The sequence below is a fragment of the Rhipicephalus sanguineus genome, chromosome 2 (genome assembly GCF_013339695.2).
Source record: "Rhipicephalus sanguineus isolate Rsan-2018 chromosome 2, BIME_Rsan_1.4, whole genome shotgun sequence".
Taxonomy (NCBI): domain Eukaryota; kingdom Metazoa; phylum Arthropoda; class Arachnida; order Ixodida; family Ixodidae; genus Rhipicephalus; species Rhipicephalus sanguineus.
In genome coordinates this window covers 235,975,272-236,001,575 of record NC_051177.1, presented here as the reverse complement: position 1 = coordinate 236,001,575, position 26,304 = coordinate 235,975,272, and the positions used below count along the sequence as shown (strand labels likewise).

The following is a 26,304-nucleotide window of genomic DNA, read 5'->3' as shown; positions in this document are numbered from 1 at the left end:
AGTGTTGATAACTGCCAATTGCGTCAAAAGGTATTTGGTTGTATGCATCTCTGAAGTCTAGGATGCTGAACTGCTCGCCATCACGCAAATTAGCAAACATGTCATCTATCACAGGCAGCGGGTAGTGTTCTACCTCACACAGGGGGTTTAACGCGACCTTAAAATCGCCACATATTCTTACGGCCCAATTTTTTTTAGCACTGGGACTATCGGCGTGGCCCATTCAGAGTGCGATACGGGTGACAAAATTCCCTCGGCCACCAGCCTGTCTAACTCATTCTAAACTTTTTCGCGCAATGCAAACGGAACTTTTCTTGCCTTGCAAAATTTAGGCGATGTTTCATCCCGGATCAGAAGACGCGATGGTGGTCCCTTGACGAGTCCAAGGCCTTCTGTGAACAGGTCTGCGAACTCTTCTTTGATGGCAGTGTCCGTTTTCTTCGGAACGGCGAGTGCAGCAACATGACAGAGGGAGTGTCCTTCGGCATTCAGCCTCTGTAACAAGTCACGACCACAGAGATTAGGACCATGGCTGCCTAACACCACTAAACTGCACAGAACGGTTGCCGTCTTGTAGGAAACTTGCAGAGGCAGTACTCCGAGAATTAGAAGCTTTCCAAGATAACAAGACAGCTTGATCGTTGGTTCCTGTAGCGGTGGCCACTGTTGACGGTGGGCTTCATAGACGTTCTTCGGTACCACACAGACTGGAGAGCCAGTGTCTATGTCCATATTTATTTCCACGCCATTCCACTTAAAAGCTTCTTGAATGGGTACCAGTGTGGTAGCAGTGGTTACGGACCAAATTTGCAACGCATCACTGTCGCTTTCATCACTGATGCCCTGTGCTATCACGGCCATCGTTCGGTTCGTGGTTTTGTGCTGTTCGCACATCCAAGCCAAATGCCCTTGTTGGCCGCACTTGAAGCACCTGCGCTTGCGAACTGGGCATGCCGTATCGTGGTGACTCGATCTACCACAGCATTTGCACTGTTTTCTATTGCTGTGACGTTCAAACTTCCGAGCTGCCGCCTGCTGCTGTTGCTGTAACCTTAAAATGGTTCCTTGCTCTGCCGGCGCCGTGCCCATAAATTTTTCATCTTGTTCTGTGCTTTCTGCTGCCAGCGCCAGTAACTCCGCCTCCTTCAGAGTCAATTCTTTCTTCGACAACAACTGCATTTGCAGATTCTTTGATTTCACTCTGCATACAATCCGGTCCCTTAACATCCTGTCCCTCATTATGCCAAAATTGCAGTTTTGGGCAAGCCTCCGGATTTCTACTATGAATGCATGAACTGACTTGCCTTCCTGCTGACATCAATTAAAGAACTTGAAGCTTTCTGCAGTTTCATGCGGAGCAGGATCATAATAGTCGTTCAGAACGTTCACAACTTCCTCATACGTTGCCGTGCTCGGCTTCTCTGGCGCAGGTCTTCCTCACAGAATATCAATTATTTTCGATCCAAGTGCGACTACCACCAGTGCTCTCTTCTTAGAATCATTAGTAATTTCATTTGCTTCATGATAAGCTTCAGCTTTGATAAGGTAGGACGACGACTTATCTCTGTCTTCGTTGAACTCCGGTAGCGCTTGACTCATGGTGCTCCGTGGGTCCCTTTTGTCGTCTTGGCCATCCGTGAAAGAAGTTCTCGTCGCCACTGTTACGAACGCGGGCGGCCAAGCCGCACCGCAATGAACGGACAGGCGTCGACCACCAAAAGACGTGCATTTATTTGAAGCACGCTAACTTAAAGGAAACGTGGTGGGGAAGAAGGAAGAACGATACGAGGCATGTGCAGTGTTCGACTGCGCATCAGCAACTGGTGGCTTCCAAGTTGCAGCACCGAGGTATTTAACTTATGTGGAAAATAGGCCAGGAAAGATTCCTCATCCGTATCATTGATGTTACAAAAGAGAATACAGACACTACAAATGCGCAGAAAAATTAATCGCCAAGTACACAATGCTCTTGCTGTGAAAAATAATATGGCGTTACCCTCTTCTGTATGTTGGCCCACTACGAGAAGACGATGCAGTCACAAATATTTGCTTGCTCCAATTTCCACTAGAACAAACGCTTACAAGTACGGTTTTTTCCCTCAAACGGTGAGCAAGTGGAATTCCCTTCCCACTGGTGTACTTGAGTGAAATTTCATGGCTGCTTTGACAAACCATTTTTGTGAATTTCCGCAGTGTCAAAGTATGATTCCTGCTTGTTTTTTATGCAGCATTGTTTACGCATGTTTGTATTTAATTTTTTTCTTGCTGTAGGCTTTGGCCAAAGTATTGGCTGACAGTGTACCTAAATAAAAAAACAAGTAAACGCAGCTAAAGCAGATGCTTGGGCGAATTGGTGTGGTGTACGTGAAATACAAGCAGTAGTGCAAAATACCAGTGAGAGATGTGCTGTGGTCTGTGTCCTTTTACTGGTCCTCTGTCCTTTGCGCTGTTCTTATTTCATGGTAATCAAGAACAAAACGTAAAACGGCCTGAGAGGTATAGCTGTAGTTTTTTTTAGTGTTTTACGCAGCTTGAGCATTAAGCCCCATTTAGTGCACTCCTTTGTTTATTGGGCAAATGGGTAGACCGACTCCATCCAGCTGCTTATTGTCAGAATGGTACTTACAGCCTGATGTTTCATGAGTGTGTAATAGTTCAAAGATACCTTGAAGGGTGCATACCAGAAGCCGAGAGGAATGCCATAAAGGCGCGAGACGGGAACATACACGTAATAAAGCACACAGATTGGTATTTGAAATGTGTGGACAACATTGTGCACAAGATTTCTTTTGTGTGTAGGAAGTAGGCCGGACGGGCTGCTGTATTAAAACCATATCTGAAGAGCACAGGTATGTCACGGAAATGCTCCAGAGCACACTGCTCACCGTGTGGCTGCAAGCCTATGTGACGTTGAAAAATGGCTTGCAACATTGTGTAAGCACACATCTTGTAGCATTGGGAGCAGCATGTTTTACATTCATGGATGAATACTTGAGCCATACTTGCCATCGTGAAAACAGGTTCGTTTTTAAGGGCCCCTCGTGAGGCACCATAGCAAATTTTAATTACGCATCTATGTAGGGCTTCACCTAAGTTTTTCAGATCCTGTCATTACCGGACAGCCTAGAAAGTGTAGCACCGATTGTTGGTGGGCCAGTTGGTACATACTGAGCGTGAAACAGTGCGCCGAGACGGGACAGAAAAAGAAAACTGTGCTAGCAACTGTGCTGTTACCACGTCTTCAAGAGTCCGCTTCACTGCCAAAGCTGTGCCTCGGCTAGCATCTACAAGCGCTGTGTACTCCAAATGTCTCTCTCATTCAGTGGAAGATGAAATCCCTGGTCAATGACATTCCGACCTCTTTGTTCTTGAGAGTTTCAGCCGTCTTTTGTCAGCTCATGTGCGAACCAAATGTGCACTGGCCGTTGTTTATCCTATCGGGTCTCCACAGATGGTGTGTGAAGAGGACCGACCAGCTGTGGAGGCACCTCTTGTCATTCTGCAGCGCGCTTGGCAGGGCAGGTACGAAGCTCCCCAGCAGCCCACCGCCCGCATCGACCCCAAGCTGGTGGCCAAGCTGGGCGGAGGCCCTGGCAAACAATGCCTGCATCGAATGCCCCAACCAGGTATGGGAGCTTACTTTTAAAACAGCTTCAAGAAGTGGTAAGCAAAAGTGGCGTGGCTGTCAAGCATGCTTTGTTACGACGACACTAGTTCTTTTGAATCGGCTGAAGAGGCTGTTCCGAGGGGGTCTATGCCAAGCAGAAATAACATAGCGAGTTTCAGTAGATGTTACGAACTAGTTTGGCAAAATAGACTGACTCTGCTGTAGCTGCTGAGAATGCTAATATAAACAGTATGCAAGCACATTTGAGGCGCAGAAGTTATATTTCTAAAAAATGTCTATTTTAGGTCTTCTCATAGACCAAGACGTCTATAGCTGTTTGTAGCCATTTTGAGACATTTTTTAGAGGTTTTGTGTTTCGTAGGGAAGTTTCCCATCTGGCTCATGAAGCTGAAGCCAAAAGGTGTGTTTCTGAAGGGCTTAATGTCTTAACACAATACAAGTTGGAAAATGGTCCTTTCGCGGTAGCCGACACCGTAACCTTTTTGGAACAGAGCTCCTTGAGCTTGTTAGTCACTGACAAGGAAGACAGCTTTGCGGTAATACCTGAAAGCCTTGCACGGAAGAAAGCAGCTGAAGCTGTATTTTTTTTTTTTTTTTTTTTTTTGTAGACACGAAGTTTGCTTATCTAAGGTCAGGGCTAAAGCGGTAACGTGTGCGATGAGTTGAACCTGAAAGGGCTGGAGCAGACTAACTAAAAAAGTCTAATTACCGTGAAAACACATAAGATTGGCTACCCTTTTAGGGTGATTATTTCTGAAAATAAAACATAGCAAAAGTGTGTTTCCGGGTTTTTGAAGGGAAAGCTGTCACTGCTCGCTCCTGATGACCCGTACCGGATAAAGCGTTCTGATGATGTCATCAAATTCTTTAAGGACCGTCGTCCAAAGCGGCTTTCCGCTTTTTCGATTGACATAAAAGATTTATATTACTTTATTCACCAAGATGAGTTACTTGGGTGTGTACAGATGAATTTGGTAACGTGGCCTTTCTGAATGCAACAGGTTTCCCGCTTTCTTGAGCTTTTATCATTTTATTTGAAGTTATTGGATTCTATATGGGAAGGAGGTACCTATCTGCAAAAGACAGGCGTTACTATTGGGTTGTGTATAGTGCCTTTACTTGGTGACATTTTTCTGAGAACCATGAGACTGAAAAGTAACTACAGTTAAACCTCGTTATAACGAAATTGAAGGGCCGCCGCGATTTGCTCGTTATAACCAATATTTCGTTATAGCCGCAGCGGGCATTTACTGCAAATATTATGCGCTGTACTTACCGAAAACAAATAGCGGGCGAAATAGCATCTCGCCGCACGCTGGTACGCAACAAAATAACTGCATTCCGCAAATAAAAAGGAAAAGTCACACACCTATTTTATTGCACTTCAACAAAATACACAGCTCGCATTTCAAACAGCCGTAGCTGCAAAGAAGTCCGTAATTGGACGTTGCTGCATCTTCCTGATGCGAACGATGGCTCGCTCAGCTGCGGCTGCAATGTTCATGCCATCTTCGCCGCCCTCGTGAGCGCCGTAGTAGCGGCGCAGTACGTCCACCGCGTCTAATGCCTCCGACGCTGTCGGCACGTTGGACGCTTTTGGCACGCTGTCGGCACGTTCGTCGGCAGAATCATCGTCGCTGGTCTCATCCGGATCGTTGACAGCGCGCACAATGTCGTCATCCAGGAGCTGTTCCGTTGCCACCACTTCCGAGTCCGCACTCACATAGTCGCAAAACGACTCGCTGTCAGGCACGACACCGGCATCACGAAGTGCCGTCCATGATGCTGCGACTTCGTCTGATGTGGCGAAACCGTCTGGCGTAGCGGGCTCGTCTAATAACGGCTCATCGCTGGCGTCTGGTGTGGCGGCAAATGAGGCATGTCGAAAGCAATTTGCGATCGTGGTCGCCGTCACATTCATCCACGCCGCTTGAAGCATTTCGAGTGCAGCGTACAAGTCAACATCGGTGTCCCGCTTCATCCTCATGTTGAGCAGGAGCCTGTCGATCAGGCGCTTGCGGTAACCTGCCTTCAGCGACATAATCACGCCTTGGTCAAGCGGCTGTATTTTTGCTGTGCAGTTGGCAGGTAGGAACAGCAGCTCGATGTTTTTGAGCGCGGCAGCGGTGTGGTGGGCGGTGCAGTTATCTAGAACAAGGCACACTTTGCGGTTCACCTTTGCCAGCTTCTCGTCCCATTCGCAAAGCCATTTTGCAAAAATCTCCCTGGTCATCCAGGCTTTGCGATTGGCCGTATACAGTGCAGACCACTTATAACGTAACCGCATATAGTGCAGGACCGGTTATAATGCGGTCTTTTTCGACTCCCGTTTACCCTCCCATAGAACCGCATGTATACGCATACCGCTTATTGTGCAGGTCCCCCAAGAGGAAATACCGTTTATAATGCGGTTGCGGGAAAATATTTCCGACAAACGCGGTAGCGAGTGCGGTTCTCAAAGGAGGTACGCCGCTGGGGAGGGAGCGACGAGGTCGTTACAAAGGGCGAGGGCACGCACAGTGACGACGAGGGGCGGAGGGACGAAAAAGACCGCGGCAGCGCTGTGCGGCTCGCCGAGTGGGGAAGGATGGTGGTTGCCTAGGCGACGGAGTAGCCTTTGCACCGGCGGCGGCAAGGCTCCGCGGCCGCTTGCCGCAGTGCGTTCCGCGTGCAACGTACGATCGCGTCCTCATCAAGCGCGCTTTAAAGCAAGTTTCCTGTCGGAAAAGCGTCGTCGTTATCACACTTGCTACAGATATCGCGTTTGCTACCTCGTCCGCAAATTGAAAGTTTTGCGGCTTCATGACGCGGGCTTTCGCCTTTTCTGCCAGTGCGCGGACTTAAACCTTGGCGGGCTTTTGTCGACGTTGATCTCTCCCGGCCGCGAACACAAACTTCGTATCACGCGCGCTGTTTTTGGGTTAGTGCTTGAGTGCGATCTTTTCGACCTCCGATCTTCTTGTCTTGGACAAACTTCCCGCGACTACATGCTGAACCGCAGGCTAGGCCTAATCAGCGTTGGTTGCTTTTTCGGTAGCGGTCGCGGGCGATAAAAGTTGCGGTTTGGTGCGGAATCAACGAAACTTTTGCGATGGCTCTGCACCATTGAAGGAAGGGAATCATATCGTTAATGAAAGCGAGGGCATGGGTTGGCACATGCAGCTCTCGAATGGTGGGTTACGAGATTCGATTGCAATGTCTTGGACATCGCGTTGCGCGCCCGTGAAATCGAACGATCGGTACCCGCTCAGCACGTGAAATTTCGGTCGCGATTCGACATGGTTTCGGTGTAATGCGCATATTTCGAGGTAGTCGGCGAATTTCCGCGATGGCACTTTGTTTTGTTTGCTTTTTTCCCCGTGTTCATTTCGTTGCAATGCGGGTCTTGGCGCGTAATTTTTGAACATTCGGAGATTTAAGTGGTTGTAAGCGCCCCAAATCGCATATGTCGAATGTCGGACACGCGAGGCTACATGCTCAACCGTTTTGCGCAAGTACAGACTTTGAAAAAGGTTGTTTGGTTATAGTGCGGTACCGCTTATAGTGCGGATATTCGCGACTCCGGCGACTTACGTTATAAGCGGTCTATACTGTACTTGACTGGGAGCTGCCTCTTCCCCTTAAAGCAGCGGGGGGATGTGCTTTTGCCAATTACGAAAATTGGCAGCTTCTCAGAACCAGTCATGTTTGCACAAAGTAGCGCAGTGATCCGCAGCTTACTTTGTTTGCCGCCATGACACGGCTCACCTTTGAGGGCTAAAGTCTTGTGCGGCAACATCTTGAAAAAGAGAGCGGTTTCGTCCGCGTTAAAAATGTCCTCCGCGCTGTATCTTTCTAGCAGCCGCACAATGTTTTCTTTCGCCCACTTTGTAGCCTCTGCTTCGTCGACAGATTGCGATTCGCCGCAGACCACTCTCCCGACAATGTCATGGCGCTCCTTGAAGCGTTGTAGCCAACCCGAACTTGCTACGAAGTTGTCATAGCCCATGATGCAGGCGAAGTCTCTTGCTTTTGTTTGTAGCAAGGCGCCGCTCACAGGCAGATTCACGGCCCGCGTGTCCAAAAAAACCATTTAAAAAACGGCCCTTTCGACCGCTTCAAAGGCAGGAGCCCTCATCCTTTTAGCGCTTCCTTTCACGCCACGTGCAACAGCGTCGATGATGGACTGCTGCTTGCTTAAGATGGTGGACAGTGTACTCGTCGATACGTCAAAGTCTCTCGCCACTTTGCTTTTCTTGGTCCCCGATTCGACGGCTTTTATCATAGCCGCCTTCTGATCTAGCGTTATACGCTTTCGCTTCCCACCTGGCGCATTCATGTTGCTGGAATCACGAGCGCAGCACGTTAAAAGCACGACAAAGGCACTGCGGAAGCACTAAAGAAAAACACGCACGCAAAAACAACGCGGCTCACGTCGGCAAGTGACAACACTTGCAGTGGTTTGCAGCGGTTGCAGGCGCGTCGCGGCCTTGCGCACCGAGGCGCCTAGGCAACCGAGGGGAAAGTGGGAACGGGCTCGCGGGCGCAGAGAGAGAGAGATTGTGAAGAGGAAGGGGCGCTCTTTTCTGCAGCCCTTTAGGGAGCGCGACTCAGCGCCATGAGGAAGGAGAGAGGGGGAATATAAAGAAGACAGAGAAGAAAAGGGGGCGAGATGTTCGCGGAGTTGCCGAGTCCTCGGCTGTCGGCGGTAGCAAAGCGGATACCAAGCGGCGCACGTGCAACGCCCTCTCCTCCAGAAACGGCGTGCGCATGGCGCGCCCTGGCGCGCAGTCAGCTTTGCGCGCCTTGCTGGAGGATGCGCGGCGGGAGTTTTGAACTGCTAAATAGTTGTCGCGTTGCGCACCATCTCAAATTCGCGTTGTGCACTGTCGTGACATCGGCTCAAAATTTTATTTCCTAACAAATTTGTTCGTTATATCCCATAACAGGCAAATTTTACCTCGCTAAACGAGGTTTTTAATACATTGGTTTCTATGGGGACTTTCAAGGGGAATTACGATTTGCTCGTTATATCCATTATTTCGTTATAGCCCGTCTCGTTATAACGAGGTTTAACTGTACAGCTGAAACTCGTTTTAACGAAGTGATGACCGCGGTCAAATTGTTTTGTTTTTTCCAAATCGGGAAGTTCATAAAACAGGGTTTGTAGCGGTCCTTGAAACTTTTGAAAACCCTGGAATTTTAAAATAGCAGTTTCAAAGCCTTGAAAACCCTTAAAATTTTTTAGGTCCTTAAATGTCCTTGAATTTCGTCAATACACCTTTATTCGTATTGAAACAGCACAAAAGACGTAGGACACAGAAAGACTTAACAACACGAGCGCTGTTTTGTTCTTTCTTCTTCCCTCTCTTTTTGTGTTTTGCTTGAATAAAGCAATCTGTTAACAGCGCTCGTGTTGTCAAGTCTTTCTGTGTCCTACGACTTTTGCGCTGTTTCAATATGAATGCAAACCAACTAGCCCAACTCTCCCTTTTGCTGCACTTTTATTCAGCCAGCTTTAGCAGGAGCTCTTTGAACACACCTGTGCGAATATTCGATCGCACATTACAGTTGTCGAATTCGCTTTTCATTCATTTAGAATGAGCAAATGTAGACGTACTCTGCCGCATGTAACCCGCCTAAAGGATGGTTTCACTGCAGCATGGATACTGTGATGTGGAACCACCTTATCAAGAGAAATCCGTACCACCGCGAGGCCACACTTCCGTAATTTTTTTTTCTTTTTTTTTTTTTTTTTTTGTAGCATCTAGTAAAGGCTAAGTACGACAAATTTTAAAACTTTAACGTATTTTACTGTATATAAGTTGCATCCTGCTAGTATTCGAATTCACTTCAAAATAATTCAACACTAAACGCCATTCACTTCGAACCAATAAGGTTATATTTGCATGAGTCTACTTTTGAAGAGAGGCGTAATGACAATCTTATTTTGTGGAGGTGAGGAGGGGAGGTTGCTCAACCCCTTTGCAAGTGTGTGTACATACATACTCACTAGGAAAACTTGTTCATGGCCTCGTTGGTACTTGCTATATCACATAATTACTGCTCAAATGACGCAGAGTAATTAAAACATCTTGAGAGGTTAGTTGGGGCGTTCTAGTAAATGATTGTGAACTGTGCAAACTTAGGAAAAAGACTACACAATAGAAGACACATCTCGTGTGCTCCATCTGTTTTGTGTGTCTTCTTTCGTGTTGTCCATTTTCCTAATTTCGCACAGTTCACAATCGTTTACTAGACACAAAGTAAGTTGGAAGTGCTGCCCGTGTTGTCATGTTTGTGTTTCTTTCCTGTGCTTTTGTATCATATTAGCAGCAATTATACCGCATATACATATACTCATATAAGTTGAAAAAATTCTGAGGCTGTGGTTGACACCCCCTCTCCATCTAGCTGTGCCTGTGCACTCGAATGACTGGCTGCTGTGTACTGGAGCCAATAAGACCTCGATTCCAGTTTATTTCTGTATCTAAAATGCAGTAGATGGTACAACAGAAGCGCCAACCAAAGCTAATTCCTGCATTCATAGTGAGAAACATGGTGAGGTCTTGAACATTTGAATAACATAGAGCTTCCTGAATGGCACACAGACGATGTTGACTTTTGTCTACGATCTTGATAAGTGTTGTTTGAAGTCCTTTAAAATTCTTCGTTATGGGCTTTGAAAGTCCTTAAAAACCCTTGATTTTTTTTTCAAGGTTGTTGTGAACCCTGTAAAATTTAGAAAGCGATGTTTCGGTCATCAGAAATCTAAACTTGTAACGTAGCGACGCATGATAGGTAGGTACCGCGGCTTCTCGGAAAAGTCCGAGAAGGCAGCCCTAGCATGGAGCTTCCGATGTCCGCACCGTACAGACGAGGTAGATGGTCATGTGAAGCTATGGCAAGCTGCCGATATGCAAAGACGGGGAGAATGAATCCAGTAGTTGTGCAAGCAAGCAGGCAGAGCAAGCAAAATGCAAAAAAACGATCAGTGTCATCTGTCGCATAAACCATTAAACAACGAGAGCAACCATGGAGTGGAAGCTTTTACAGGGACAACAAACTACCTCCGCCCGTAGAGCCATTTGGTACGTAAAAGTGCTGCCAACTGTCGAGTCTGTTCCATGCACGTGCGTGGCGTGCAGCTTCATCAAAATAAAGCTAGAGTTGTCACTAGGGCGGCTATGTGTTTTAACTATATTCGGGTACTAGTCAAGAAAAAAGCGGCTTTTCACCATCAAAGGACCCTCCTCCAGCCAATGACATCGCCGTGTCATCAGGACGTTGCGGCCGACCGCCTTCGCGCCGCGCTCACATGGGGAATCAAAAAGTGTGTTCTTCCACGCTTACGGACCTCAACCAAAATGTCTGCCTCTGCTGTTTGCGACAATCCATTGGCATCGTCAGTCAAATCGCGCTCTTGCAAGCTGACTTTAGTGTCGTTCATCCCAATTTGGATTCCACAAAAAGCCTTGTTTGTGTTTTGTGTCCAGTGTTCAGTAACGACAATTGCCATGGTGTTTCGTTTGCTGCATAAGCGCGCGGCACTGCCTGGAAACAGCTGCCGATAGCTGCTCGTTGATCAGCGTTCCAATACCTTGTGTGATACAAAGTGGTTGTCATCATCCTTTCAGGTGTTTTCTATTGAGCGTGAAGTGTTGCGCATTCCGCCGTTTTGTCCCTCCTGCATCTGTGGTGTACGTTGCTTCACACGCCTATTGTCAGACCAGTGACTGCGACTGGTGGCAATAACTGCTCGTTTCTGTCTCATTGATTACACCAGTAAGTTGTTAACATTATGGTTGTGCATAGCGCACGATGTTAGCGGGTGGTTCCCGCTTATTGCTCCTGCAATACTGATGCCTGTCTGGTTTAGCATCTCTCAAAGGGTGACCGCTCTCTCGTTTATTGCTCACCGGGGTGCATATACGCCTGTTTCTGTGCAGGTGCTGACTCACACAAACGATGCCGCTGTGGTTGCAATTCACTACTCCAGCTCACCAATAAACTCATTGGCGTGTTGTATTCTAACAGAGAAATAAAAGAAATTAAGTTAAAATTTTACATTCGCTAAAAATGAAGGCTCCAGAGGAACTACTTTATGGCGTGGATGCACTCATAAAAGCTTGGGTCCAAGTGCTGCCTGTAGGCACAAGGCTGTCGGCCGCGACGTCACGATGTCACGGCGACACCATTGGTTGGAGGGGGTCCTTTGATGGCGAAAAGCCGCTTTTTTCTCGACTTGTACCCGAGTATAGGGGAGTGCGCGTATTCGAAATTTTGAATAGGAAACGAATATTTTCCTTATTTGAATGAAGCATATTCAATTAGAAAAATGTATATTCGAATTTTCCTGAATATTCGACCAAGTCGAATATGTGGTTGTATTGGGGAATATTCAGACAAATTAGAATAGTCAAGCAAGTAATGTATTACTAGGCATGGGCAAATATTCGATGAAATGTTACAGTATCCAAATTTGCTTCGACACGAACTTAAATTTTTCAAAACGAACAAGTAGACGTATTTTACCACAAGAAACACACCTGAAAAGGTGGCTTCACTGCAGCGTGGCACAGAAATGCCGTGAAACCATTTACCCAGGGGAAATCCGCACTGCCATGGAGCCACACTTGAAGGTTAAATGCACAGCTGCCCATTTTTTTAACCTCAACGCAGGAGCTTCGACCACCGAGTCGATAAGGGCTGTGTAATGGAGCGCAACAGTGAAATGAATGAGAATATGTGCATGCGCACGATGAGCTATACTGAGCAGCTGTCTTCTGCTAGGCAGTTCTGGTAACCGGACACCACCCCGCTTCCTTTGAGCACTGTTATCATCATTTATTTTTCTTTTCTGAGCGTTTCTGTCATGTTATAAAGAAAGGGTAAAGTGGTTGCGCTTGAGATGAATGAGATGTGGTAGACACCCGCTGATTATACCACGCGCGTATCAGCATTTTTTTAGGGGCAAAGCACCTTAGGGCCTCTGTGTGTTGGCGTGCATCACGCATCATCGTCTTCTGTCGCTTGTGCATCGTCGTCTGCTCCATTTGCTTTAGCGCAAGAGAGGGCGCCACTGCCTCAGCGCTCACTGTGTGGTGCGAGAGACTGAACGGTTATGGAAACGCTCTTTCTGTGATGAACGCTGAACTCGCGAGAGACAACCCCGACACATAAGCGTCTGCTAGCGTGTTTCTTAACTGAAAAAACCGACTGCTCGCGCTGCATAACCGTTCACCGGCCACCGCGTATATATAGGCACTGGATCTTGACCTGCAATGTAGTGCCAGTGGCAGATTTCTCTGGTACGAAGTTGAACAATAAAGATTCGCAGCGTGCACGTTAACTAAAAGCGGACTGCGGGTCTCTGTGTCTAATCGTTCTTCTGTCTCTCATTGCCCATTAGCTGTGATTTTGCTGCGGAAAACACCGGCGCACACTGCATGTTTTGCCCCTCCACAGGTTTCAGGTTAGTGGAGCTGAAACACCCTTCCCTACATGCTTCGCCCCTCCCCAATTTTTCTTTCTCCTGTGGTTCACGCAGCATGTTCCTGAGGCAAAATGATATCTGCCACTGCAAGCCAAAAACAGGATAAAAAAATCATGCCATATCCACCATAGAGTTTCCTACAATACTTACTAGAGGCAACTCTGGCGCTAGTGTCTATGGGAGCTGCAATGCATCGCGCTTCAGCCAGCATGGGAATCATGGGTAGTACACGGATTTGTCTAAACTTCGTTCTTTCGGCTCCGTTTGGCTCCGTGTCGGCTGCATCCGCTTTGTCGCAAAACGAAGTTCAGCAAAAATCAGCAGTTTCACTTTACCACTTTAACTTCTTTAGGCTCACCGATTCAAATCTGGTCACGAAGTTCACAACGATCCATTCTTTTATCCGAAAGAAAACCAAAACATAGCAATAAACAAAGCCACAAGTGCGTTCGAAGCCCGCAAGCACGAAGACTAGGCAAATCCGTGTACTACCCATCATTCCCATGGTGGCTGAACAATCGCAGCGCCAGAGTTCCCTCTAGGTCATTTTAGGAAACTCTATGATATCCACGAAGTGAATCATGATTGAGGAGCTGGCTCAAAGATAATCGGGTAAACCATGAATGCTCCGTACAACTCCTCTACTGTCATATAAAGACATGACACGTTGTTATAGTAGCGATTGTGGTCAGGTTGTTGTCCAACCACAAGCGGTCGCAGACCTTGCAGCTGTGGCCAAACGTGTGGTCGAGGAAATCGCACCTGAAGCGCGCGTCGGCGCCACCAACTTCAGGTAGCAACCGCTTTCGGTGCTTGGCCGCTGCATCCCGCGCCCGTACCTCTTCGTGTTTTTCTTGCTGCTGCTTCAGCTTTGCGGGCTTGTATCTAGGGGTCCGCACGACACTAACGTCTCTCTGCGGCCCCGCGAGCTCTCACCGCAGGGTCTTGGCGGCGAGCCCGCGCTGCTGCTGCCTTGCAAGCCCTCCGCTCCACCTCCTTCTCTTCTTTGTTCATGTTATTAGTATCGTAGCGCACTGACTGACGACTATCGAAAGAGAGAGGAAGCGCGCAGTTGTGGCCCTCTAGCGGTCTCCTATCATACTAGAGCACGCGCCTGCGTGGAGCGAGCGTCGCATGCTACAGTTGGCTATGCTGTAGGTGGTTTTGCCTGCGTTATTATTATCATCATCAAGGCACTCGAAGAACAAGAGGAAAAAGACTTCTCTTTCGCGCGAGCGTGCACATGCTACAGTTGGCTATGCTATATGTGGTTTTGCCTGCGTTAATATCATCATCAAGGAGCTCGAAGAACAAACAGGAAGAAGTCTTCTCTTTCGCACGAGCTGCGCCTGTAGCGGTCGCCTTTGGAACTATGGTTACGCGTATGCCGCAGGACTTCGCCCCAGCTTAAGAACCTGGCAAGCCAGCTCCTAAAAGCAGGAGGGGTTGGATCCGTTTCACATAACATCCTGGCAGACGAAAGCAGCACCGGACTGTTCACTGCATGCATGTGCTTATCCACTTGGCGGTTGATGCTCGCACATTAAAGTTAAAAACTTTGGAGGTTGTACATATTACTTGTACCCAGACTTCTAATCTCATTTATTTTATTTTTTTTGAAGTTCTAAAGTGTGGTATATAGGCTTATGTGTGCTAAGTATAGTAAATTCTAAAATGTAACATAATTTACCCTTTCTAAGTTACTCTCTACCAGTATTCAAATCCTGCTACTATTCAATGTTGCTTCCACATTGCCTAGAACCGAGAAATGACATTTGTACAAGCTTATACTAGGCAGCAACTTTCTGTGGCAGCACAGCCAAAGCTACTTGGGCGGAGCTTCTGCCCATGTGTTACTATGCTAAGTAGTCTGTTTGCGGGCAATTTCAGTTTTGGTTTTGCAAGTGCCCCCAACATGTGTGTTCTCATACAGACGTCCATGGCTTATGTTATTTGTGAAATAGTGTTATGAAAGATAGGTTAAGCCTTGATATACTTATGGATGCAGCACTGAAGGAACAAATATTTGGAACCATTGCTGAGCTCTTCTGCAAATCACATTACATTGTTACGTGAATGACGAGGTGCTTGTTCAGTAGACTATGTACAAGACATATTTACAACAGCGGTTGTAGTGCTGACTGATTCAGCTCAGAGACGAGCCAAGACAGCTCTTCGTCTGGCACACACACGCATGGTTGAAGAGGCTGGCCATATGCATGTAGCAATATAACTCTAATCGGCGGCCAGCGGTTTAATTGATGTTTACATTTTTTTTAAAGTGATAGAATATTTCGTATTGTGAAGGAATGCTGGAAGCAGTTTTATTGAAGTGGTCGATTTTATTTTTTAAAGGAAAAAAGGGCACGACCAAGCAGGACCTGCACGATTGGAAATCCTACACAAACGCAACAAACCATTTCCTAAATTTTGGTGCGTACATGGTCGGCATCGTCGTTTTCCTACATTTGGAGATGCAATAACTTTCTCGAGATGCTCACGTTACTTTGTGACAGGATGTGAAGGCATCAGCAGGCAGCCACGACCGGTCAGGAGCGGCCGTTTCGTGTTTGTAATTCCAAGCCGGTGAAACGCGCTTTTTACCCACCGGGGTCAAGAACGCTATTTTAGCAGAGTGAAAAGCACACTGTCGGCCACATGATTGACATGAACACGTCTCTTGCCCAGGCGAAGCTTTGCACTGGTAATTTTATCATCGTAATTGTAGTGTCGCCGCCGGAGGTACCGTCCGGCGGGCTAGGAAGGCGGCTCAGCGCCGGAGCGCCCGCAGTTGCGTCAACACAGGCCGGAAACGGGGATGGGACTCAAGTTTATTTACAAAGAGATTTGGTCATACGAGTTCGTACATGAAATGCCCTTTGTGTGGCGCTCTGCGTCACACAATCGAAACCGAAACTGGTAAGGCGCGACACCACATCATCTCCCCATAAAAAGGAAAGGAGTTGTACTCTGTATATGACATTATACAGTGGTAAGGCACTGAAACGTTTGTATGAAGTAACACGTTGGCACACAATCCTTGAACATCTTGTAAGAAAATGTGCAAAAATAAGTAACATCATTATACAATAGTTATCACATGTAGGAAGGTATTCTTTATTAGGACAATATTTATGTGACCAGAGTTGACGTAGTTTGACTAAACTTGATGTAATGAATTTGTATTGCATGAGCCCATTTATGGACTGGTATAGTCTGGTATAAGTAGTAGTTAGGAACTTAGTGTCAGTCACCATTATATGTTCCCCAAAAACAGGATTATGCAGTAAGTAGTATATGAAAGTAGTATATAAAGCAGTATAGTAGTATGTGAAACATGAGTATTATGAAGAATATATATATCAAGGAACGTAGTCCTTGTACCGTGTCGGCTTTCTTCGGTGCCGTTTGGGACGAAGGGGACGGTTAGTAGAAGAATTTGAGCCTTGGGGCTCACCTACACGCTCATCAGAGAGCGAACGCAGCAAAGTTTCAAGATTTTCCGTAGTCGGCATGTTAGTCGACATATCTATCCCCCCTTCGAGAAATGTTGCATAGGGGCTGGGCACATCAGCCGATTGTTGTGAAGGTGCCTGCAAGGTGGCTAGTGCAAGTCGCACTAACTGTGGAGCTGCAGAAGAACATGAAGGTGGGGAGGAATTATGTTGATGCATGGACGATGTGTTAGGTGGAGGACATGAATTCTGCTGTGGAGTTGCGTTCTGCTCAGCATGAACAACTACCAGCTTTGATGCATTCCAGACGTTGCCATCACTAAGGCGGAAGGAATTGAATCCAGTTTGACTAAGGATTGTATAAGGACCTCTGTATTTATTCTGCTTCCCTGGCAGACGAACTTTAACTCTGAGGCCCACCTGTAGCTTAGGAGGTTTTGCTCCACGCTTAGAATCAATGCGTTGCTTAGTTGCCTGTTGCTTGTGGAACACTCACAGGATCCAAACTTGGCGAAGGAGCGGAAGAGTTTGGGTTTAACCCTGCAATGTCAATTCCAGAACGCGGTTGGCGGTTATGCAGAAGTTGTGCAGGCGACAAGCCTGTAGTAGCTTGAGGCGCAAAACGATATGTGCCCAAGTACTCTGTTACAGCTTGTTTCAGTGGGCGGCATTCAAGTTGAGCGAGCTGAATTTGCTCTTTCAAAGCGCGGTTGAAGCGTTCAACTTGACCGTTAGATTGCGGATAGTAGTTCGAAGAAGCAAAGATGCTGTATGCCTCTGTCGGAGAGGAACTTCTCAAATATTTGAGATTTAAACTGAGGACCGTTGTCCGTGACGATTGCTTCTGGAAAACCTTCCCTACTGAAAAGTGCTGACAGAAATGTAATTACCGCTTCTGAAGTGACTGCATGGGTAAAGCAAACCTCAGGCCACTTAGAGTGGTAGTCAACTAATGTAACTGCAAATCTGCAGTCGAAAGGAGCACATTAGAGTGGACCGACAATGTCCATGCCTAGCTTTTCCCAAGGTTTGTCTGGCCATGGGACAGGCTGTAAGGATGCAAAAACTGGTTTAGCAGATTTATCTGCGGTTTGGCATACGACACAGTCGCGAACTGCACGTTCAACTTGGCTATCTAAGCCAGGCCACCAGTATCTTTCTCTAAGTCGCTGCTTAGTCCTGACAATTCCAGGGTGACTTTCATGAGCCAACTGTACGAGTTTATTGCAGAGTGAAGCAGGAATTCCGAAGGAAAAAATTGTAGCGCAAAGCAACACACGGACAGACAGAGAGGACAGGACTGGCGCTTTGTCTGTCCGTGTGTTGCTTTGCGCTACAATTTTTTCCTTCGGAAGTCATGAACCAACTAGCCCAACAAAACGTATTGCGAAGCAGGAATGCTTACTCTATCTGTGCGGAAAACTAAATTGTCTACACAAGACAGCTCATTTCTGATTGCAAAGTAGGGCAGTAGTTCTGGCTGAAGAGATCTCTTTTCTGGCCATCCGTTAGCAATGTATGGAATTACTTGTTGCAAAGTAGTATCCTCAGCAGTTGCTGCCTGTAGCATGCTTTACTGATGCATGGAGTGACAAGTGAGATTATCTCTTCTTCCAAGTCTGGTGAGACTGGAAGTTGCAAAGGCAAACGGGAAAATGCATCCGCTACAACATTATTTGAAAACTTGCAGTACTGTACAGTGAAGTTGTACAAAAGTCTGGCACACCAGCGTGAAATGCGTAATGGGCGTCGGCCCTCTGATCCAGCAGAAAGTAATGTAGTAAGTGCTTGATGATCAGTGCGTAATGTAAAATGTCTACCCCAGAGGTATACATGCCATTTCTCGCAAGCAAAGAGGCATGCTAAGGCTTCACGCTCACCAGTAGAATATCTGCGTTCAGCAGGTGACAAGGTTCTCGAAGCAAAAGCAATTGTAATTAACTGGTCAGCTTTGCGTTGTTGAAACACAGCACCCAAACCTATGCTGGAAGCATCAGTCGTTATGACTATTGGAAGCTTCTCGTCAAAGAGTTGAATGACTGGGTTTTCAGCCAGTACTTCTTTGATACTGTTGAATGCCGAATTGGCTTCATGCGACCAATTAAATGTTTGGCCTTTGCGCAACATGGAGCGCAGTGGTTCAACAATGTCAGCATAATGGGGAATGAACTTTGAGTAATAGCCAGCGAGACCAAGAAATGAATGCAAGGATTTACAATCTGTAGGAGCAGGTGCATTAAGAATAGCATGCACTTTGGACTCAAAAGGAGACAATCCTCTGGCACTGACATTGTGTCCTAAAAATTGGATTTCTTGGACAGCAAAGACACATTTGTCGTTCAGCTTCATTCCTGTGTTGCTTATGCAGCTTAGTACTGCTTGTAAATTAGCATCATGTTCAGCACGCGTTCGACCCCAGACCAAAATGTCATCTAGGTAGCATAGTACTCCAGAACAACCTTTCAAAATGTCTGACATCATTTTCTGGAAAACAGCAGTGGCAGATGCAAGCCCGAAGCAAACTCTACGGAATCTGAACAAACCATCATGCGTCACAAAAGTGGTTAAGTCTCTACTTGATTCTTACAAGTTAACCTGATGATATGCTGATACAAGATCTAGCTTTGAAAAGTAAACAGCACCTGTAAGTTGCTGGAGAAGTTCTTCGATGTGGGGCAAGGGAAACCCATCAATCACGATAGCTTTGTTTGGTTCACACAAGTCCACACAAAGTCTTAAGGAACCGTTCTTTTTCTTCACCACGACCAGTGGAGAGACCCAATCTGATGCTGAAACACGTTCGATGACGCCTGCATTTTCGAGACGGGAAAGTTCATCGGAGACTTGTTGTCGAAGCAGGAATGGCAATCTGCGAAGCTTGGCAGCTACAGGTTGCACACCTGGGCGGTGTTTCACTTCGTGCATGTAGCCTTTCACCAGGCCAAGTTCCTGGGTGAAGAGGTGATGAAATTCGGACGGAGCATTGGCAGGAATTCTTGGAGTTGCTGTACTTGAAACTTGCGAGCAGGACAATGTAGCGCCGTCGATGTGTATGTGGAGGCTTCGAATGGCGTCCAAACCGAGAAGTGAGGAACCTTCTTTTGTCACATAAAATATGACAGTAGCAGTGGTATCGTTGTACTGGACGTTTGTAGAAAAGTATCCGACGTTGGGAATGCATTTCTTTGAATAGTCCTGAAGGACAATGTAGGAGTCAAGGAGTCTGGTCCCCGGAAAGTACTGCTTGAAATCTTGTAAGTTCAGCAATGAGACGGTCGCACCGGTGTCAACGAGGAAAGGAATGTTGACTTGGCCAACTTGAACAGAAATCTTCAGGGGCGAAGGACGGCTGGAGCGTTCATCAACGTTGAGAATAGTAACTGTATTTGTTACTGCAGTATCTTGCACTTGAGCTACGTTTCGTTGCTAAGTTCGGGCATTTGATGAGCGGCAGACAGCTCTGAAGTGGCCTCGTTTTCCGCAGGCAGAACAAGTGCGGTTGCGGGCAGGACAGTTTGCAAAATTTGCGTAATGTTGAGACGATCCGCATCTATAGCAGAAATTCGATTCAGATCGGTGCAGTTCATTCTGCTGTCCCGCAGTGTCCGATGAAGGATGGGGACGGGTGTCATGTTGCGAGCGGCCATGTTGGGTCCCTCCCGAGTTCTGTCGGGGAGGCCGGCGGCCATGATTCTTTTGTTTTAGTGGAGAGGAATGTGAAGTGCTTTGGCGGCCATCTTGTGTACCCGCTTGAAATCCGACCCTGTCAACTTGCGCATTCGCGAACTCCTGCATTTCGAGTTCGGTACGCTCCTCTTCTTTGGCAATTTGGATTGCTTGATGTACAGTAAGGGTAGGTCCCAGCTGCAGAAGTCGTCTGCGGACTTGTGCGGTAATTCCGCTGAAGAGCTGATCGCGGACCATGGCATTGACGGAAGTCCCGAAATTGCATCGGCTGGCCATCGTCTGTAGTGCAGAAACATAGTCAGTAACGGATTCCCCCGGTAGCTGTTTGCGCGATTTGAAGTAGTGACGCTCCAGTATTTCGTTGCTCGGCGCTTTGAAGTGATTCTCGAGCAGCGTGAGCGCTGCGATGTACTCATCTCGCGTGCCTTCGTCCCGAGTGCCGCTGCCATTCCCCGCCTGTTCCTGGGCAGCTTGTAGCGTCCAATAAACATCCAGGCCTTCAACTCCCAGTGCATTCAGCAGGAGACTTCTTCAGAGCGAGCCGGGCGGTGTCTCCGGCGGCGACATCGACATACGCCTGAAAGACACGGCGCCATTTAGCCCAAGGCACGGGAAGAGTGCCCGGAGTTTGTAAAAACGGCGGAGGAGGAATAGCGGCGGTCATGCTGGAAACGTGGTTCACTGATGAGTCGCAGTCGCCAGGATGCATTGGCGAGTCACTGGTGCCAGCAAGCATTGGCAGTACGTGCACAGGGTGTGGCCGCAGTAGGCCTACCTCATTTCGTGCAGAATGTTAAGTGGGGGGATGCCCTGTAATGCGGTGGAAAATGCCGGCGAAGTACGTAGAAGGCTCACATTGTGTTCACCTCGTCACCACTTTGTAGTGTCGCCGCCGGAGGTACCATCCGGTGGGCCAAGAAGGGCGGCTCAGCGCCGGAGCGCACGCAGTTGCGTCAAGACAGGCCAGAAACGGGGATGGGACTGTCGTTTATTTACAAAGAGATTGGTCATACAATTTCGTACATGAAATGCCCGTTGTTTGGCGCTCTGCGTCACACAATCGAAACCGAAACTGGTAAGGCGCGACACCACGGTAATATGCTGTCATCGTTATCATTGCAAAGCACCAAAAACATTGACGCTGACGGGAACGGTGTTGCAGTACGCGATCGTCATTGTGATTGTATCAGCAATAGTAGACAACCGAAATACCGACCACGTATGAAGCACAATTTATGAAATGGGTCATTTCTTTTATGTACTTGTTTCCAATTGCAGTTTAGCTTTCAACTTGATGGTCTTGCTGAAGATTGCCAGGTTGACGTCGTCGAGGTGGCTTGAACACAGCTTCTTTCTTTGTGATTATATGCGGACAAAAAATATCTCCCAGTGCACCATTGTCTTCGTTTCTTTCTGTTCGATACAGATCACCTCACGAACTCACAATCGCTTACCAGCTTCCATGTGCACCTGCCGCAACCGAGCAACGCCATCATTTACAGGGGCAGGAAAATGTGAAATCGACACCATAGAAACAGCAAAAAACTAGAATCCTTCTCAGCGAAAGATTTCTTATTTACAGCGCAAACAATCTTGAGCATAATACCTATTTCTTTTTTATATGTTTTCTTTTATGCTACGTAATGTACAAAAGTCAGCGTTCGCAGGCTACATACAGATGCACAGTAAAAAAGTGTTTGCTTCAGCTCCGTAGCCTTGGCTGTGCTGCCACAGAAAGTTCTCGCCAGGTATAGTTCCAATTCTTAAAAATATAGTGCGAATTATCTAAGTCATAACAAAAAGAAAGCTCATTTTTCTTTTATATGTTACATATACTATTCATACTATTAAATTTGAAATTATTCAACCAAATCAGTATTTGCTTCCGACCTCGAATTAGCCATTCACCTATCACGACGTATTACGAATGCTACGCATTCAGATTTTTAATGTGAATCATCACTAATATGTCACATCACATTACGTTGAACTTCGTGGTTGCTGCATACTATTGTTCAGTGCATAGTTATGCAGCATTCCCATCAATTGCCTATGTTTTACTATAATCACTGAGAAATATGCATGATGTGCGCGTTACCTTTGGGCTCCATTTCAGCCTTTATGTGCTACACGCTCAGCTCACAGGAATGGTTTCTTTTTCACCAAGCGTTATTCTGCAGCTCTCTTATGCAGCATATGTTGTTCTTTTGCGTTCTGTGATCAGATACACTAATATAACAGCCACGAATGTTACCTAAATATTCTTTAGATGCTTCGGACATTTTGTTACAGCACACAGAGAGTGCTTACCCTGTGAACATGTCAACTAGTTAATTTTTCTGCCTGATAATTTGTAATTAGTGCATTACTCAAAGTATCTTAAAGAAACATGCAGCTTAATGACATGTAGTTTCATTAAGTTATTTTAAAACTGTGATAAAAAGCTATTGTTAATTCTCGCATAGCAAGTTTTAACGATGCACACGTGGCAGAGGATGGCAAAGCGTTAGGTGGACAGAAGAAATTAAGAAATGTAGAGGCATAAAATGAAATCAGCACATGTGGGACAGGGCGAGTTGGAGATCTCTGGGAAAGTCTTTCATCCTGCAAGGTGGGATGATGATGATGATCATGAAATACTGTTCGTTATTCGAAGACAGTCTTCTTGCCTTATTCGCACTCGATTTGCATTGGAAAATGTCAATATTTGCACATCCCTAGTCTTAACATGATAGTGTTACAGCACACACCAGAAGAAAAATTCGTCTTTGTCAAAATTAGAAAGGAACCGCTGCATATTTTTTTACTCATTTATCCCAAAAAAAGCTTCGTTAAATCGAATTTAGTACCATTGTAGCTGCGGTAAAATGAGTTGATGACAACATTGAACATTATGGGTACTGGCCGGGGAATGTAGATTCCTTCATTAGATTGGGAAATTCATACAATCGGGTTTAGTTAAATCAAATTTTAACCGTAGAAGATTAAGAATGGGGTGGAGCGCATTCGGCAGGCGTTCTGAAATCAGCAGTGGTAGTTTACCACAATACCTCAAGAGGGAGCTAGCAGCTGCATCTTACTCACCTACGGAGCAGAAGGCTTCATCTTAAATTGAGGACAACGCAGTGAGGCGTAACCTTAGGGGACAAGAAGAGAGCAGAGTGGGTCAGGGAACAATCAAGAAGAAGAAATGGGCAGGGCATGCAGCACGTAGGAAAGACAACCGCTGGTCACTAAGAGTAACTGACTGGAAATGCGCAAGGGAGAGGCGGAAAGTTAGGTGGGCAGACGAGATGAGGATGATGTGGCGGCACAGGACTGGGTTGATTGGCGAGGCCCTGCACAGCCAGGCTGATGCAGAGCGGACAGAGTGGAGCACTTGGTGCTGCGCTGCCATCCAGTCTCACCCCGTTCGTTAGAGCCACTAAACTCCCTCAGGCATTGACCCTGACAGCAAAAAATGCAAAAGTCATCACCCAGGGTTCGTGCAGCTTTTTAAAAGCCCTTGAATTTGAAAAGTACATTTTCAAGGCCCTTGAAGGTTCTGTCATTGTATTTTGTCCGTGAAAATCCTTGAATTTCGGAACCAGTGCAGTGTCAAGTCCACTGTGCGACCTGCTTTCTGTTGTAGATTAGCGTCGATGCGGCAAACTTTCCATTTCAGAAACAGTACAGCGTGCGAGTTTGCATGTATTCTGTTTGTTCATGCCTTGTCCTATCGTTCATTTCACTCCTCAGCCGTCAGTGCATCTTGTCTCTCCTTACTTATTTCCTCTTGTCTCCTGCATATGCGCTGCTTTCTTCCCTGTCAAGTGAGCAGTGCACCCTTCTCTGGGTTGATTCCACAGATGCAGCCGGCGCAAGCTGAAAGTTTGCACGTTTACTCTGTATCTGTGATTGCTTTTTGGATAAGGGCCAAGTTCAGGTATTGTACAGTAGAAGCGGCACGTTCACGTTACGACACCATTTAGGTGTTATGTACTGAGGTGCCGTTTCAGCTACAAGGGCACTACTGAAAAGGTATCGCTATTTTGCATGTCAAGTGTTCGTGGACAATTCGAGAACTGTAAGTGAACCATAACGTGGCAAGAAATGGACAACTTCAGCATTAATTCGAAGCATGTGTGTGTATGTACGAGGCACTTTGATTCATCGGACATGATCCATGTGGACGATTTCACGATAACCAGTGACACTGTGTCGTTGCTGAGAGATAAGTCGCGCCTCAGGCCTAACGCCATTTCTCATGCGTTCCACGGCCTGCCAGCCTACTTTATGAATCGAAAGTCACGGCCATGGACAGTTTGAACGCTACTGAAACCACTGAAACGACCTCGAGAGCCATCGTGTGCAAAAGGGAGTTTCCGGCCGTGATAACCAGGCCATTAGCTACTTATTGTAGCAACAGCAACAACGACAACAAAATGGCAAGATGCCAGACTTCTGTGTCAATACTCCCTTAAAATGTCTTTTGAGCTCTATGCTACTCCAGTGCTGAGTGAAGGCGAAAATTTTCTCTTATTTCTCATAAGCATTTGTGCGGCTTCATTTCCTTAAAAGAAAGATCGCGATTACACTCCTATTAAGCGTCCTGGTTCGCCAAGGAAGTACGACACTGAATGCAAACGTGCGTCAGTCCTCATCACCCTGCTCGTGAGAGATCGAAATTAAGAAGCGCAATGCAGAATCAGGAGGACATATTACTCTATGCAGTTTTCATCGGGGATATTGACAACGAAAATCGTGTTCGAAAACTGTGTACGCAATTGGACTAATACGCACGAAAACTAGCGAAGCTTTCATGGCCTGAAAACAACAACAGTTCCCACCAAGCAAGCGTTTCATTCACGGCTATGATCTGCCAATGTTATCTGTTCTAAACAGATTACCGGCAATTGCAAGCTCACGTCCTAGAACATTTTCTGTTACGTAAAATTAGTCCATAACCACTGCTGGAATGACACGTGTGCAATCAGAAGTTCGGGAAGTAACAGCACACAACCTTGAGCTCAGGTTAATTGTCATGCATTTAATGGCAACACCGCTGATGTCTCATTCTCTGTACAGCGCATCACAGTAACGTCAAAGCTTTTTTTTTTATTTGAGGCCTGTTGGGCCAACTAAAGACAAATTTCGCAATAACAGAAGGTCTATGCGCTTCATCTGTTCGCACATTGAGGTGCCAGCTGAATTTGAGATTGTTTACTTTTTGTATGCACCTTGTCTTCGGTAAGAAAACATTCTCGGAAGTTCCAAGTTTAGTTCGTATAATTGCTATGACAAAATAGAATGTAAATATTGTCTAAAAAGAGCGGGGCTTTTGGCCGTGACGTACCAGAGAAAAAAAAAAACAATTGTCGCCTACAGCAGCCGCTCCGCTGGGTGGCCTTTCTTTTACTGTGGCGCCCCTAGCGGCTTCCGCTAGCTCTATATTAAACTGAGGCGGCAGTTTCAGGACCCAAAAAGCTATTGAGGGACTATGCTAATACTAGAGAAGTCTCAGCACCTGTCCTGAACATTTGTTGTGTGTTGGGAACTACCTTAGATGGCACCGAGGCTAGACTTTTCTAAAGCATAATTGTTATATCGCCGTATCGCGATGCGCCGAGTGATAAGTCAAGCCGATCCATGGACGGGGAACCACTGCCCTTTAGTTTGATGGCAATCGCTTATGTACAGATGATAGCATTGACAGTGCCCCCTATACACTACACAACACATTCCCCCCTCATCAATATTAACAAAAAACAAAAGTCGATCAGTCTACTTTCGCGCACTCACTTCACAGTACGTGACACAATTGATGTTCTTGCAGTCAGGCAAGCTTGTAGTCTTGATATCGTGTTGGCATTCTTCTTGTCCATTCCGGCCTGGTGCGTGATGGTGCTGTGGTTGTGGCCAACTGTGACCGAGAGATGTCCTGCTGATCGGGAACCCCTAACATGGACTCCGTTACTGTGGGTTATGCACCGTCAGAATGGTTAGCGCTTTCCTGAGTGTCTTCTGATGGCCCCACTTCCAATTCATTCATGAATATAGGGTTTGTTGGCTTAGCCATC

General features: G+C 46.6%; 1 protein-coding gene across 1 annotated transcript in view; it reads left to right on the top strand.

Annotated features, from left to right (window-relative positions):
- Positions 1–2,917: 2,917 nt before the first annotated feature.
- Positions 2,918–26,304, top strand: part of LOC119382310 (general transcription factor 3C polypeptide 2) — a 370,071-nt gene continuing 346,684 nt past the window's right edge. Inside the window, exons 1-2 of the mRNA XM_037650013.2 lie at positions 2,918–2,934; positions 3,452–3,626. Coding sequence (XP_037505941.1) covers positions 2,918–2,934; positions 3,452–3,626 — 192 coding nt within the window. The remainder of the gene's footprint in view (positions 2,935–3,451; positions 3,627–26,304) is intronic.